General features: G+C 42.7%; 1 protein-coding gene across 1 annotated transcript; it reads right to left on the reverse strand.

Moving 5' to 3' along the window:
* Positions 1-1,027: 1,027 nt before the first annotated feature.
* esr2a (estrogen receptor 2a) lies at positions 1,028-6,918 on the reverse strand. Its single transcript, XM_029462990.1, is given in 9 exon segments — positions 1,028-1,265; positions 1,379-1,562; positions 2,243-2,376; positions 3,447-3,585; positions 4,348-4,542; positions 4,545-4,658; positions 5,197-5,313; positions 5,826-5,992; positions 6,434-6,918. Coding segments are annotated over 9 exon segments (1,680 nt in total). The 5' UTR covers positions 6,826-6,918.
* Positions 6,919-17,022: the final 10,104 nt, after the last annotated feature.

Genomic DNA, 17,022 nt, shown 5'->3' on the forward strand with positions numbered 1-17,022 from the left:
TCAGCGGCCTCACTGAAACCTTGTGTTTATATTCTAAACACATGAGCATCTCCTCCTGTACTGCACAGTAACAATGGACTTGAATTCATTTTAAATAACCAAGTATTGAGCGACAACAGCTCTTAGCGACAGGCATGCTATCGAAACCTCGCAGGAGCTGTAGCCGTCGAATGCGGACTATCAAGATTTATATCATTTTGTAATCAAAAGGAGTAGTTTAACATTTTAGGAAATGCATTACACTCGTTCGCTTTTCTCACCAAGAGTTTGAGATTCATGTCCGTGTACGTTCATTATAGTACAGCCGGTTAGCTTAGCTTAGCATAGCTTAGCTTAGCTTAGCATGTTTAATCTGTACAAAAAAACCCTAAAATGTCACATTGGTTGTGGTATTTGTACAGATTAAATAAGCAAAATATAACATTTTCAGTTTTAGAGGCGCTGATACGTCCCCCCCCCCTCGTTTCCAGTCTTTATGCTAAGCTAAGCTAAGCGGCGAAGGGCTCGGCAAGAAAGCGAATCAGCTTATTTATTATTTATTAAGAATTATATTTAAATGGGGAAAGTTTGTCTTCCAGTGAATTCAATTGTAGATGAAGAGAATCCTGTAAATCCAACATACACTCAGAGATATTAAATAAAATAGCCACCTCGATAGACGCTGTATAATAATTATATTGTCTCCATGTGTCACTGAAGCTTCCCCTCTGCTGTAGCAGCGGGAGGCACATGTCCACCATCTCCTCAGTCATTATTTACACACAGCTTCCTGCGTTGGACCTCCAGAATCATGGCACCAACTTACTACCTGAACTCTTAAGCAAGAACCGGTGCTACTGCCCAAATTGTGACAATTAGTTTTTCAATATGTGGCGATAAGGCAATGAATACGGCACGGTGTCTTCAAATCGAGTCGAATTCTAAAAGTTCACTTGAATTAGTGCAAGGTGTGTCGAAGCTTAAGTTTCGCAGAATGTTCCAGTAAAAACAGTCTCGTGAACTAGTTTTGTGCAAAGCGGTGAAAAATTCATTGCGGTTCACCTCCACCTCCGGTGCTGCCGGGAGTCCAGGTATTTGACGGGCCGCTCCCGGAGCTGTGTGGCCGAGCGGGAATCTCCGCCAGCTCCCTGGACTCCTGCTGCGCGGGCCGTTGGGGCAGACGGGAGCTGTGCATGATGTGGGCGTCCAACATCTCCAGCAGCAGGTCATACAAAGGCACCATGTTCTTCATCTTCATGCAGTGGAGGTGGTCCATGCCTTTGTTGCTGCACGAGGGAAAGAAGAAGAGGGGGGGGGGGGGGGTCACACGTGAGCAGCAACTAAGGAGCATTTTTTACAGCATTGAATTAATAACGTTCTTGCTGTGGGGTCCGTTTACCTGACATGGCGGATGTGTGAGAGCAGCATGAGCAGGTGGGCGAGGCGGGTGTACTGCTGACGGTAGGTGAGGCCCGTTTTGGCGATGGCCCACACCAGAGCGTCCGTCACAGCGTCCAGCAGACGCAGCAGCTTGGAGCGACTCTGCAGCTCCTCGCTGCCCTCTGACGAGCTGAGGCACATGTCTGGTGACACACAGGACGGCAGACATGTGGGCTTTAACAGACAGGCCATGCTTCTCATCTCTGACCACTTTTATTTGTGGATTTATTTCTCCTTAATTCAGCCTTTAAACAAACTCCTCTAAATATTAAAAGCGTCTACACATGAAGAACACTGGCAGGAGAGTGACGCCATGGTGGCTGAACCGTACAGCATCTTGATTTTTCCTCCATGGGAGTTAAACAGATTTGTTTTTGTCTCATCCTGATACACAAATGTTCAAAAACACACAAAATCTGGAATGGAAGAGATAAAGATAAAAGATACGAGCCCTGTTATAGTACTGCTGGTGGCAATTAAAAAAAGGAAAACAGAAACATTAGTCAGACGTTAATAACTCCCCGGTGGAGCTGCTCACCAGAGAGCCTCTCTCCCAGTTACTGAGCATTCAGCAGAACCAATGAGAGCAGAGGCTCCAACTATACACAGTGTTCCCATTAAGATGTTCACTGGTGAGTTATTTAGCCGGTCCCCCAGCCAACCTGTGCAGACGAGATTACACACACACACATCTGTGTCTCACCAACACACATTAACATGGAGACGACACAGACTACACAAATAAGAGACCATACAAAAGTATGTACGCACACACACACACGCACGCACACACACACACACACACACACACACACACACTTACTGGAGTTAAGGAGGATCATGGCCTTGAGGCAGACGTACTCCTCCCTCTGGAGCTTGAGTTCTCTCACCCTGGCCGTCGCAGCTATCAGCATATCAAAGATCTCTGAGAAGCCCTGGACACAGTTCCCCTCTTCTCTACCGTACAAAGACACACACACACACACACACACACACACACACACACACACACACACACAACACACACACACACACACACACACACACACACACACACACACACACACACACACACACACACAACTCTCTAATTACCAGAAAACACTCATGATTTTTGACTAGGCAGAAATGCTGTAACGTTTCACTAAAACGCTGCATGGGTTCAACTCCCACGAGAGCTAAAGGCCGTTGGAGAGATTGTAAGTTAGTTTTATTGACGCTTCTGTAGCTGCAACAAGAGCAGGACATACTAACTAAGTACATTTACTGTATTTAAGTACAATTTTGAGTTAGTATTATTTACATGTTATGCTACCTTACTCTTCTACACTACAGAAGGAAATAGTATTTTTAGGTACCAGTTGCTTTTCAGAATAAAAGCTTACATACAAGTTGGTCAAATATGATGCAATGTTAAACTACAAGAAGTTAATGCATCAATATATAATAATAATGAATATATATCACAACTGCTTTTAATATTTTGTAATATTTCTGTACTTGTACATGTTTAAAGGACTTCTTCTTGTGGTATTACTACTTCGCCTGAACACTACATGTTCCCATGGAGCGGTGGACTGCAGAGCATGCACTGCACTATTTCAATGATATGATCTGATGATAAGAGCCACCACCACACAGGAAGTGGTCAGGACGTTTTGTTCCAGATTTAGAAGCAGCACAAATCTCTTGTGGAAAGTAAGCGTGGGCAGAGCTGCTGGTTCACTTTCAGAATGACTAGAGAGGCTGAGGAGGAGTTTTGTCAGTTGGCTCTCCTACAATAAAAAAAGGAAAGTACACCTTCGTTGTTCATTACCAACATGATCGCTGGGTCACACGGTGTGCTTTCAGTCGCACAGGTTTCCGTAGCGTGTGAAATCATCTGTGTGTAACTCTGTAATAAACCCGAGTATCATGGAAAGTGTTACAAGAAGAGCGATTTGTGTTTGAGATGTGGTTCATATTCAACGTCCGCTAATGTGATACTGTCCCTTTAAGGAAGCGGCAGGTGGGGTTGGCGGTGGTACCTGCTCAGGCTGAGGTCAGGGGAGAAGATAAGTTTCCCCGGATGGTCCACTGACCTCCACATCAGTCCCATCATCAGCACCTCCAGCCAGCAGCACTCCAGCAGGTGCACCTGGTCCAAGAGGCCGAACTCCACAAAGCCTGAGGGGAAAGATGTAACCGTGGAGATCACGTCATGCGTCGTCACCAAATGTGAGGATTTGCACATTATTCATCTAAGAGAAGACATTTTGATTGCAGCCCTAATGTAAACACTCAGTCAGGATGTAATGCAGGTTAGGAGCAGTGTTTCTGGACACACACACACACACACACACACGTCGCTTCATTCCTGATGAGGAAGCCATGGCTGACAGCCTGCAGTGACAACACGGCTCTTCAAATTGTGCAGACAAGCAGTCTGACTCAATCAGCGCAGACTTGACTCGCATGCTTAATAAATCGAAAACAATTACAGCGTCTGGCCGAGAGAGTCATTAACTCAGGTGCTCTGAATGAACAACATTCTATATTCGTGCATCGTGTGTCATCTCAAGTCAAATCTGGACTCAAAGCAAGAGGACGGCGTTACCAGGAAAGAGGAGAATTGTTAAACGGTACCAACATATATTCAAAGATTAAAGACACGTCTTTAAAACTGCTGCACGTTTCTGTTACGTTCTGTTAAATGTGATTCATTAATGCAAAAGTCATTTGGAGAACTGGTGAATTCTGTCGTTGGAGTGAGATCAGAAGATTATTACAACACTCACGTCTGTGCATCAAGCATGGAGCTGGAGCTGAAGTGTGTGTGTGACTGTAATGTTGATTAAATGTTTATTTAATTAACAAGGGACACTAGATATTAATCAACACGAGCACACACTCCTCTGCAGGCCCCCCCCCCCCCACACACACACACACCTGGAATCTTCTTGGCCCAGCTGATCATGTGAACGAGCTCCTTATCAGCCAGGTTGGTGAGCAACATCATGACGCTCGCTTCAGTCAGCGGCCTCGTCATGTCCTTCATGAGATAGATCTCCGGCGGCTCCGCCTCCATTATCCTCCCGATCAGCTGCTCTGCCGTCAGCTGCAGGAGGGCTCCGGAGCGTTTACCAAATCCACCGCCGGTCCGTTCAACGCCTTCGGACCGTTGGTTCTGCTCTGTGAAGACAGACGGGTCACTCGCCTCGTCTGCGGGTTTCTGTAGTTCCCACGATCCTTCCGCATTCCTGAGATGAAGAAAACAAACATCTGTCACCGTCGCTACGTAAACACCTTCAGTGGATCCTGAGCGTCACCAGCATCGAGTGTGAATACAGATTCACTCTGCTTTAAATGTTTCAGGTTCAGGTTCCTTTATTTGTTTGCTTTATTTTACTTCTTTAGCTGCTGAACGCTGAGCTTTTTATTTGTGCTGCTGAAAACAGCTGCCTGCTGAGAGCAGCGGGCGGAAACCAAACACCCGTGTGAGGACCAGACAGGTCGACGAGGAGCTGAAACTCACTATGAAGCTCGATACAGCAAACAGCAGCCTGCTCCCCTTTATACAGCTGCGGGACAGATTACGTTTGCATGGCAATAAACAACAAGTTCTCCCGGCTGTTGGACCGGATCACGGTGCTCTGGGAAAAGGATCAAAACATTCCTGGACAAACAAAGCCACGGGGAACTTGTGATCACCTGGTTTTTCATACGACAGACGACAACCGTCACAGCAAAGAGAAAGAAACAACAACCTCGACAGGAGGGTCAAAGTAACACACTCACCACACTTGGTCATGCCAACTTCACAGCATTTGCGAAGGCGACACGCCTGGCAGCTCTTACGCCGGTTCTTGTCTATAGTGCACTGATTAGTTGCTGGGCAGATGTAGTCATTGTGTCCTGAAACACAAAGACGGAGACAGAGAGATGAAGACAAACAGACGAGGAAGGAGGAGAGCAAGTATGCAGGGGGAGTGACGGGGATCATGAGGACTCAGATTCACACTTTATGCTAATTACACAAGAGTTTTGCACCTTTTGTCTTTAGTTTTGGGACCATTTCAAGCTGTGAGCGTCATGCACTTTGACTAACAATCTGCAGCTAGCCTTTAGCTAAATGCTAACTTCCTCACAGTGACAGTGTTAAAGCAACACACTGATATCCAGCAGGTATAAAGTTACCATCTTGCTTTAGAGTGCATGCTAATCAGATTTATTAACCTGCAAAACCTCATGACAAAGTAAGAACTAACATCTTGAGGGGGGCGTGAATGTCTTGACAATCCATCCAACGGTTTGAGAGTCAGTGTAGTGCTGACGTATCAAGATAAGAAGAGCTAGAATGTGTGACCTGCAGGCGGTGCTGGACGAATCATCGTGTGACGGTGTCCACTCTCAAAGATGCGTCTCACCTTGGATGCTCCTCTTGAAGAAGGCCTTACAGCCCTCACAGGACCAGACGCCGTAGTGGTAGCCGGACGCGTAGTCGTGACACACGGCGCAGAAGTGGAGGTCCGCCTTCCCACCGGACGACACCACGGCCTCCTCGCTCTCCTGAGAACGTCTCCTCACACTCTTGCTGTCGGTCGTCAATCCAAGACAAAACACACAAATACATATTCTGGCCTCAGTATGCAAAGCAGTTTACTGGAGGAGCTTCATGTTCCTTTGTGATGATCATTACCAGCAGATTACTGCAGCCGGCGGGAAGCGGGGGATGTTTGAGAGGACGAGAGAGGACGGTGGAAAAGGCTGCATTAGGTTTTAATAATGCGAGTGTGAAGACGGACCGTCTGAAACCATTAGTTTATCAGTCGAGTCATTTATCAGCACAGAAAAGCTTCACATGTGCAGCTTCCAGCTTGTTAAATGTGGGAACTTGTGATTGTGTTCTAAAGTAGACGATGAATCCATTAAATCAGGAGATAATTAAAATGTTTTTCACATAATTAATTGCTCCTCACTCGTGGGTGTTTGTAAAAACAGCATGTCAGAGTGAGGAAGTGATGCAACATCCTACCTGGTCGTTAAGACGCTGTCCCGCGGGGACAGCTCCACCCATGGACTCTGGGTTGGCGGCCCGTGCGGAGGACGAGGCTGGGAGTGGTGCAGCGGTATGGGAGGCCCCACGTGGCCGGGCCAGAACAAGGAGGGGCTTAGTGACTGACGGACGGAGGGGCAGTCTGAAATGCCCGGACCGGCATAAGTGAAGATAGTTGGACTGTAGAAGGGGATGGTGGGGAAGTCGGTGTAAGGGGAGGGGATGCAGATGGGCTTGCTGGTTTCCAGACACAAGCCGGGAGAGGAGGAGCTGAGGGCCAGAGGGAGGACGCGGCTGCCAACTCGACTGGAGTCCACCTCCTGGAGCTGCAGGAGGGGCTGCTCCTTCTCTAAAAAGGAGGCAGCGGCCATCGCAACGACAGACGGTCTCTGTATCACGAGATGTTCTACATCATCGACAAAGAATATGAGCCGAGGATCGAGTTCTGTCCTGATCTACGAGTAATGTCCCCCGAAAATAATAAAAGCAAAGTCCAGAAGATCTACCTACACAGGCCGGGGGGGTTTACTGTCACTCATGAGCTCACATTGTAAACTCCCAGAAGGATGACTCCACTCCACACTTATTTATTTATCTCGCTGTGAAATGCAAATGTTGGATTATATGATCCACGCGATTATCAAAGGGAGTCGATGAGGAGGAACACACGGAGCAGCGAAGACGTTCAGTCTCACATCTTCAGATGACTTTGCACCTGGAAGACAAAAGAGGAAAAGTGAAGTGAACACTGTGACACATTAAGTGTGTCCTCAGAGTATGAAGGCTGCATCTGACGATATTAATAAAAAGCAGTATTAGTTGTGATCACGTCAACAATGCGACACCCGAGCACGTTCTATTGGCTGAAGATGGCTGTGACTTTAAAACGGGATATTTTAGTACTAACACTGAGATTATGTATTTTGGCAAATTAACTTTTGTCGTAACTTCAGATTTAGCCCCAACGACATTTAAAAAATATGTTTTAACTAATAATAATATTTTACCTATTTCTTTAATTTTTTTTATCATAAACAAAATAAACATTGATATTTGTTGTTTTTGACAAAAAAAAGAAAAAAGTATAAAGAATAATTTGGAAAAAGATCTTACAGAATATAAAACAATTCATTCAAGACCAGCAACAATGCAAATAAATAATAAATAAAAGACAGTGTCTTTAAAACCGTTCATAAAGAATGCTTTTTTATTTCCCTTTAAGACTGCATGTCCCACATCGATTACATTCGTCCTGCAACATTCAGGATATGAATTAAAACTGATTACGCTCATTATTCAGACTCTGGATGAAAAGTAGAACTTCTATCGCTGCAAAGAGGAGTTTAACTTCTTTTAGAGGAATGCAGAGTCCCAGAAATGACAAGCGGAAATAGGAAATCAAGATTTATAAAATGTTCTGTGGACAGACGGATGGTAGATCAATAAACACACACACACACACACACACACACACACACACACCACACACACACACACACACACACACACACACACACACACACACACACACACACACACACACACACACACACACACACACACACACACACACACACACACACACACACACACACACACACACACACACACACACACACACACACACATCTCTGAGGACATGTTAGTTTACTCTTACGACATCAGATAACACAAAGCAGAGTTAATCATTCCTGTGTGGCAGGAGCTGGTCTTCAGTCAGAGTTGGTACACACCGTCTCCACCTCCCTGGCACAAAGCGTCACTTCTGGAACTCATTATTCACCCAGAAGAAAAAATGGTTAATTAATCTCCCCGAATGGCTGAGAGACACTTTTGGTTCGTCTCGCCAACAGAGCTCGAGAATCCAGAGGAGACTTTGTGCTGCGAGTGTAAAAAATCAGCACCGCTAAAAAAGAAAAACTGGCAGCGAGTAAAACTCACAAAGCTGCACCGAGCACAGGTGAACATTGTTATTCTGGACACCGTGCAAAGCACTCAACTGAGTTTTCATTCTTATAGCAACACATTAAAACGTTACCGGAGAAATCCCGTCTCACAGCTGTGGAAACACTTTGGGAAATGGAGTTGTTTAAGCTGACTGCGTTACTTTATGTGAAAGTTATGACAAGCTGCTGTGTAGCAGATATAAAAACTGACTTATTGTACGTAGAATAAGAGATTACCGTTAAAGCTGTGAAAGAAAAGCTTTTCATTGTGGACACATGAGCCGCTGCGCACGTAGACATATACTGAAAGTCTTATTTTACTTTATAAGTAAAAGCTTTTCATTGACTGTCCCCCTTTGTAGCACAGAAGGTACAGACGTCTGCAGTGTGGTACTGGCTCACGCTGACGATGAAGACTGATGGCTAACAAGATGTAAATACAAACACAGGGCTTCACCTTTACAGTAGTGCCAAGTCATAACAGACAAAACTCCCGATTAATTATTATTTCATCAGTTAGAGGCAAAAACAAACTAAAGAACCTTAAAACCACTGATGGAGGGGAAAGTTCATTTTACAAATCTGATTCCAGGAATTCAAATAAGTGGCTGGAACATTATGAAAACACAGCGATGCATTAACTTTAGGTGCACTCGCCTTCTCCTATTCACACACACACAATGAACCCGACAAATGACACTAAGTGGTGAACAGTGAGGAGGCATTAGCATCTGAAAGACTCTGAATTAAAGCGAACGTCAGTCCGCACGGCCATCTGCAGGAGCAGCTGATCAGCTTCCCTTATTAACGTTATAAAAAGGTGATAATGTGTCGATGCTGCGTTGACAGCTACCTGCACTGCCCCCAGGTGGACACGATGTGTGCACGATGATCGTGTGCACGCGTGTGTCGAGTCACAATACGCTCTAAAATCGAGGATCATTGACTCTTCGCCGTTACAGCAGATCGAAAGCAACTATATACGTGTTTTTTAAAAATGACTTATGGTTTGAGTTCTGGCTGATAACGGCGTGTGTGCCTCGGCAGCGGGAGGATGGATCGACCTCCATCTTCTACGGGTTTATCAGTTCTTACCTGACATCTAGACTGATGGCATTCCAGGAAATCAAAGAGTCGAAGCTGTTCTCCGCTTCAGGTTTTAATAACGCCGCCTGGCAGCTCATCTGTTTCGGCTCGAGTCATCGTGAATGATTGATAACATGAAGTAATACGCTGATAGCAACATACGCAGCCCTACGATCAATAATACGCAGGTTGCATAAAGATTAAAAAGCAAAGCGCGCCGTTTAGTTTCACTAAATTTCCAATGACCTTGTGTGTGTAGCCAATGAACTCAACAGCTAAAACAAATGAGTCACTTTAAGAGAAGAGAAAAGAGAGTGTGGCAAGATTTAGCTGCTTCAATTACCATTTCGGGGGTAAAAGCAGATGTGGAAGATGTTTGGTTTCCTTTGAAGCTTTGACCTTGCCTTCAAACCTCCTCGCCGTCACAATCTCCAGCAGCTGGCGGCTCGTTTTAAGAGAAAAACCTCCCAAGCTTTCCTCCACGACTCTGCTCATCCTGCTCACACAGACGGCAGATGCTGAGGAATAAACTACGTTCTCTTTATAGAAACTGAGTTTTAGGGTGTGAAGGTTCAGCTGTGTTTTAAATGCCTTGATGAAAAAGTACCAAAACAAAAATGTGAGACTGAACAATTAAAAGTGATATACAGCAAAGAAAAGCAGAAGAATTAGGTTTTTTAAATGTGATTAAATAAAATAAAATACTCTCTACGTTGATTTTGCACCAGGTTGTGCAGCTGAAGCTCAACTAACTTTAACCTAAAAACAACACATTTATTTTACTGTAGAAAAGAGCAGAAGTTTTATTTTTGTATGAATTCATGATTTAAGGCAGAAAAGGAAACTTTCAATGTCATTTCATTGAAGTCCACAGCGTCGCAGCTTTGTAGGATTAGATGTTGCTCTTTATATGCGATTGTGCGTCAGAAGACAGAGAGCTCTATAATTCATCTATAGAGAAGAAGGGTTTGAAGGTTTGAGTCTTTTGATGCCGATTATAATCATCATCACAGACGTTACATAAAACCTTTAAAACATTAAGAAAAAAAACATAACTTAATTCTGCACTTCATGTTTGTGCGGCTAACTAACTAAATATTTAAAAAAAAGGTATCTCAACATCACACGAGCTCCACAACAAGTCAGAGGTGGTTAGCGGCTCGTGCTCCTCTGCTAAGCTAAGCTAAGCTAGTTATCTCTTAGTTACCCGTTTTCCCTCCATTATTAAATTTCCTTTAGCTACAGCCTCGTTTATCCGGTATAACAAACTCAATTACTAAGATAAAGCATCAGAATAGATTTTATAACTACAGGGAACAGGAAGAAGTGGGAAGATGAGCTTTAGCTGAGGCTAGCTCACCTGCTAGCTGTAACTAGCCTCGGTGCAGTCTGACTGATTCTTGTCTTAATAAATAAATAAATAAATAAATAGTTAGTGTTTTGGCTTTGTAGGCCAGATTCAAATAGCACACACACACACACACTCCCACACACACAAACACACACACACACACACACACACACACACACACACAAATAACGCTAAATCTGAAGTGTCACAACTGTTCCTGGTCAGTAGCCAGAAAGGCATGCCTTTTACACAAAAGCTCAAGGCCATGTCGTTTTCCCATCCAAAACCTCGCTGCCTCCCTAAAATCAGGCGGAAGCGGATGTTTAACAGCTCTGCAAATAGAAGCCGCTGCTCACGATACACGGGGAGTACGAGGTGATTAGCGCCAGAAAATGTGAAAAATCTCATTGAATTGTTTGCTGCAGAAAACCCTCAAGCAGACAGCGAGAGATTGATGCGCTCATGTTGTGCTTTTTACTTACTGCAGTTACTTTTTTTAAAAAGAGACAAATTAAAATGTAACTTTGATTATAAAGGCTGCATGATATGTTATGTTACATGCAATTAAATCAACTGAGCATCTATTGCATTGCACTATACTGAAGGATGCTTGTAACGTTTTTACTTAGAAACATGTTGAATCAACACCTCTGTCAGCAAATACCTTGAAATAAAAATACAAATAAATACACATTTCTACCCATAATTACTGGAATTCAGCCAATTTTGTGGTCTGGAAAATATCTTGAAAAAATTAATAAATAAAATAAAACTTCAGTAACAGGAAGTTGTGTTAGTTACCTTTCTATTTGAGTCTTTAAAAAATGAGAATGTCGGTAGTTATTGTGAGCAGCCGGGGCGAAGTGATTGGTGATCTTGAGGAAATGTTGAGGCAAATTATAATTATTTTCAAAATTGGAAACTAGAAAATATTCATCTCCAACCTTGAATCTTTTCTTTAAACTCTTTTGATAAAATAGAAAATATAGCGTAATTATAGTTCCATCAAATCACATCTGTGTGATAGATGTGATTGTGTTTCCCTTGAAGAACGTTGCATATAAAGTACTAAAGGTTACATCAGTTGAAGGAAAGGTGGGATGCATTATGAATATGCTTTTAGTCTTTTAATTCTATGCTTTTGCAAAACATAAATATATTCAAAAGCGGACAAAGTCAGGTCATCACATCAACTCCAGAAGTTGAAAAAGACTCATTTGAATTGAAAGCATTATAATATATCATCAATCAACAATCATTTCTGCTTTCTGTGTCTGAAATAAGTAAACACATGCAATCAGTTGTTTGACAAAAAAGATAAATAAATGATTGAACTGGAATATGTTGTAAAGATCCAACATCAGGTGCAGGGTTCAAACAAGAGGGGAAATAAATTCTTTCTGTGAGCTCGTCCCTATCACAGCAGCTGGCTGATAGCAGACGCTTGTTTACACAAAGATAAGTGCTTTTTGAAGTAGGCTAATATTCACATTAGGCTCTTTTAAATGCAAAAGCCTAATTCTCAGACCCCTTTAGAGAGACCCGCAAATGGACACAAATCAGATCATGTGGGAATCCAAATATAGTTATGATACGTTTTAAGATTAGAAGATGTACAAGAGATGTTTCAGGAGTTCCTCATGACCCCCTGTCCTCGTTTTGCAGATATCATTTTTGCACAAAGTCTTCAAGAAGGATGTTTATGATTAAAACATCAACGCCTTGCTGCTGATTTCCTGCAGGAGTTTGGTCTGTCTTGATATTTCACACAGTTACAGGCTTGTAGACTAAATATTAGTGGGACAGTTGAGACTTGAGCTTAATGTCCTGTGCTGCACGTCGCCTGCTCTCACACAAACATAAATAAAGTCATTATAAAAATGGAAATATTCTTACCTCTTCTTCCACAAACACCAGTTGCAGAACACCTTTTGACAGTATGGAGTCCAGCTGCGTTGTCACAAGCTGGTGAAGTGTGACATTAATAGTTTGGGGGGCTGTTGTGAGCTGCAGGGAGACGGAACACGGAGTAAGTTCACCGACAGCCAGAATGCATTCATATAAAGACACACGGCTGTTGCTATCAACCCGGAGCCAAACCACCAGACGCATTCAGGGAAATGACGTCAAGTCAGACTGAATAAGGCGCACAGGATCCGGTCAGTACCTTCAAAATAAAATCCTCCCTCATGAACACTTAGCTGTGTTTTGTTTTCGAAATCATTCAATATTAAAGTTGGTATCAAATTCAACATGATGAGATAAGAACAATATGAGCAACATTAAAAATGCACCAATAAAAATAGTTTTCAGTGGAGAATTATTTTGGAGACCAGATGCTTCGTAAACTTTGCTTCTTTTGGATTGTCTTTGATACCTTTTTCTTTTTATAAGGAGGGTGGCACACTTAATACATGCATGTTAATAATAATGCATGTTTTATATATTGTCCTCTAAGTCTCTTTTATCCTCTTTTGCATGTTACTCATGTTGTAACTTCTTCTTTGTGAAATAGCCGTTAGAATAAAAACATTAGTTTTGCAGCTACATTCAACCAAAAGATCCACATGTCTGTGTAACAACATGCTTTGCACAATTATAGCCTAAAACTAGTAATTTAATGAGTTTGATGTCCATAAAGTTTTATAATAAACAGATATTGTTGGAGAAATATTAAGATAGCTACACCCCAAATGAAAGTAGTATGAGATTTTCTTTTGCAACGTGCAACAACATGCTTTTATTTTGAAGGAAATCTCCTTACTTCCGTATTTTATATTATCATGTGAACTTGACAACTGCTCGGGGAAAGCGGCCCAACGACGTCAGAACAAACCACACCTTCGTGGTTGGTGTGTTATCACAGGGTCAAACTAATCCTAATTGTGCCTTTTTACTTTAACTTCATTGTTTCCTCTCAAATAAAAAGTCAGACACACCTATAAACTGATCTGCTAATCATTTGTATACATGTAAACAATTTTAAATTTTGTATTGCCTTCCCTAAAGTGCACATTTTGGAGGATCTCCATAAAGCCCTGCAAATACACTCACCGTTAGATAAACATGGAGTCATCTTGGTACCAGTTAGTAGCTTCATCTAAGACACTAATAAGGTTTACTCGGGTATTTTAGGGCACTATAAATAATGTAAAATGTAAGCGTAGCAACAGGAAGTCCAGTGAAACCTTTTATCTACTGCTTTGTGTCTTCTCTCGTCATTGTAAAACATCAATCACGTTAGTTTAACACAAATTAAAGATGTCCTTAACCCGAAGCGTTTACTCTTTTATTGTATTCAGTTTCCTGCAGATTGAATGCAACACAGCTGAGAAATACGAAGGCACATTCCTTCCTGTGATCACGCCAGGTGAGATGCATCTTATACAACGTCCAGTTAGTTTCAGCATGTAAAGTAGCTGCACTGATCTACTGAGGTTATTGTTGTTGGACACTTGAATCTCTTCCAACTGTAGAAAGAAGCTCTTAATGTTTGAGTCTGAGAGGCTAATGTAACTTTTTGGCTATTAAATCCTGTGTGGCAACATTTATTAGCTTTAGAGTTGTTGACCTCCTCGTGCACCGGCGACGGTATGAAGGCATGGGGGATCCAGCAGAGTATGTTTAGCTTTCTCCAAACACTCCAAACACAGCAAAACACAGTCGCTCTAATGCTTCAAAAGGTTAAGAAGTCTGATAGCTTTGCAACGAGTCCTGTTGACTTCAAATGAACACAATGAACTGAACGATTATTCGTCCCTTCACCGTCTTCTTGCATCTCGTCTTCTTTGTGTTCTGCTTGTGTGTCGTGGACTATTGTATTCTCTGGTGATGGATGGGTACTTAAACAGGCTACAACGCCTCAGGCTATGTTAAAGATTACTTCTCCTTTTAGTTTACACTAATCCATTGTGGGGGAGCAATTTTACCAACCTCACGAGAGAATGTTAACAGCCAAACTGCCTCTTTAAAGAGAGTTTTTATGCATCAAGGATGCAAACTCTCATAGATTACAGTCTCTACATAATATCACATGAATGTCTTCACTGCATCCCAAATCACGGATATTAATCATATTTTAAAACGCTATCCCAGGCCACTGTTTAAAAATAAACCAGCTTCCCATGAGAGAGAAACCTTCCTTCTTGCCTCCTCTTCTCTTTATCTTCTCCTCTGTGTGTGTGTGTGTGTGTGTGTGTGTGTGTGTGTGTGTGTGTGTGTGTGTGTGTGTTAAAAATCCTTCCCTCCCTCATTTGGCTGTAAACTTACTGACCCTCTTTGCTGCAGCAGTCGTGCTCATCTCTGCATTGACTCCTTCTGTGCAGAAAATCAATAAGCACGGGTCAAGACAGCCACTGAAGGAAGGAGTATTGGTAACAGTATAAAACCATCAGCACAGGATTTATTGAGGATGCAACCGTGGTCTCTCAGCAAAGTATTACATCGTGTGATTACACTTCCATCTGTGTTCAGACGGCCCTGTAGTATGTAGGAGTTTAATGGCTTAATAGCAGCTGAATGATGACGATCACTTCTCTCAAACATTAAAGAATAAGGTCAATTTGCATTATGTGTATAGTGAATTAGCACACACATACTCATACTTGACACACATAGGAAGCCTCCGATAGGCCTAATGTGAAGACATCAGCCTTTCCCCTTTCCACACATGCCTCTCACCTCTCAGCACTCTCAGCCCTCATCACGAATGTGCTGCCACAGAGTATCTTTGGCTCCATGCCTGCTGGTGTCCGTGCTCAAGCTGCTTATCAGGTGTCAGAGGTGGGTCAGGTGTCACTGAAGCACAGTGCGTTTCCCCTCACGCCCTGCTTTCTGAGCTGTATTACATGCACCACGTAACAACACCAATGCATGGCACTCGTCAGTAAATGTAAATTGAGGAATTTCTTTAAATTTTTTAATTTATTGGTTTAGTATTAAATTAACAGGAGGCCAATTGGATTTCATTTCATGCTGTTGTAAATACAAATGTGAATAAAGTAAATAGGGTTGTAGAGATATACCGGTGTTGACGATCAGCGTTATATAAGGAAAGAAATGAAATATTGATATGTTAATAATGCACAAATGATAATATCGTGTAAATAATCACCTCCGTGTTTGTATTCTCGCTTTGTCTCCCTCCCACAACGCCCAACACACAAAGACGTCTCATACATTTGCCAAAAAAAAGAGACAGAACGCACAATAATCAATCATTTGCCAATATAATCTGTGAACTTTCAAGTGAAAATCTGATATCATAGAGCAAAGATGAGCGGCGCTTTGCTTGTGTAGTTTAGCTAAAATTAAAAAAAAGTCCCGTCCTGGGCCATCTGCAGACTTTGGGTTTGGAAAGTCCCAAAGCCAACCGTGGGAAGACGGGAGTTGAAAGCTTGTGTCTCGACACCGAGATAAGTGAATGAACAGTTCAGATGCAACATTGTCTCCTCAGCATTACCGGCAATTAGCTGCTGATAAGTGGCCATGAAAGGCAGCAGACAGGGTATGAATGTCGCAGACTGGATGCAACATTGTGCTCTCAACAGAATGAGGATCAAGAGCAACGTTGCACGCTAACAAAAGCAAATCCACAAGGCAGTGGGAAATGCAGTATGAGCAGTTAGAAACAAACAGAACAGGAAGTGTATCAGAAGTCTTGTTCTTCAGCCGCGTGAAGCACTTTGTAATAAATGTAACAACTGGAACGAAAAGGTAAGAGCTTCGCCAATAAACAATCCAAGGAAAAATACGTCACAAAGATGAAGTTTAGTCTGAAATAAATCCGTATTTCACTCCATCGCTCACGGGTCATGACCGAAAGAACGAGATCACGGGTACAAGCGGCCGAAATGTGTTTTCTCACACTTAGAGATAGGGTGAGAAGCTCAGCCATCAGGAGAGACTCGGAGTAGAGCCGCTGCTCCTTTACGTTGAAAGGAGCCAGTTGAGGTGGTTCACCTAGTAAGGTGCCACCTGGGCGCCTCCCTAGGGAGGTGTTCCAGGTGATGGATCTCACTTTTATAGGATTAGAAGTTTAATAATGTTAGCGTCTGTGAATCTGCTGTCTGGAAAGGCCACACTGATTGAAATCATTTCTGTGAAGTGCAAGTCCAAAAAAACCCATCAGTGATTGTAGAACTACTTAAAATGGTTTGAAAAGTCGGGTTTGAGTTCAGGTTTTG

Source organism: Cottoperca gobio, chromosome 24 (genome assembly GCF_900634415.1).
Source record: "Cottoperca gobio chromosome 24, fCotGob3.1, whole genome shotgun sequence".
In the NCBI taxonomy this organism is placed as follows: domain Eukaryota; kingdom Metazoa; phylum Chordata; class Actinopteri; order Perciformes; family Bovichtidae; genus Cottoperca; species Cottoperca gobio.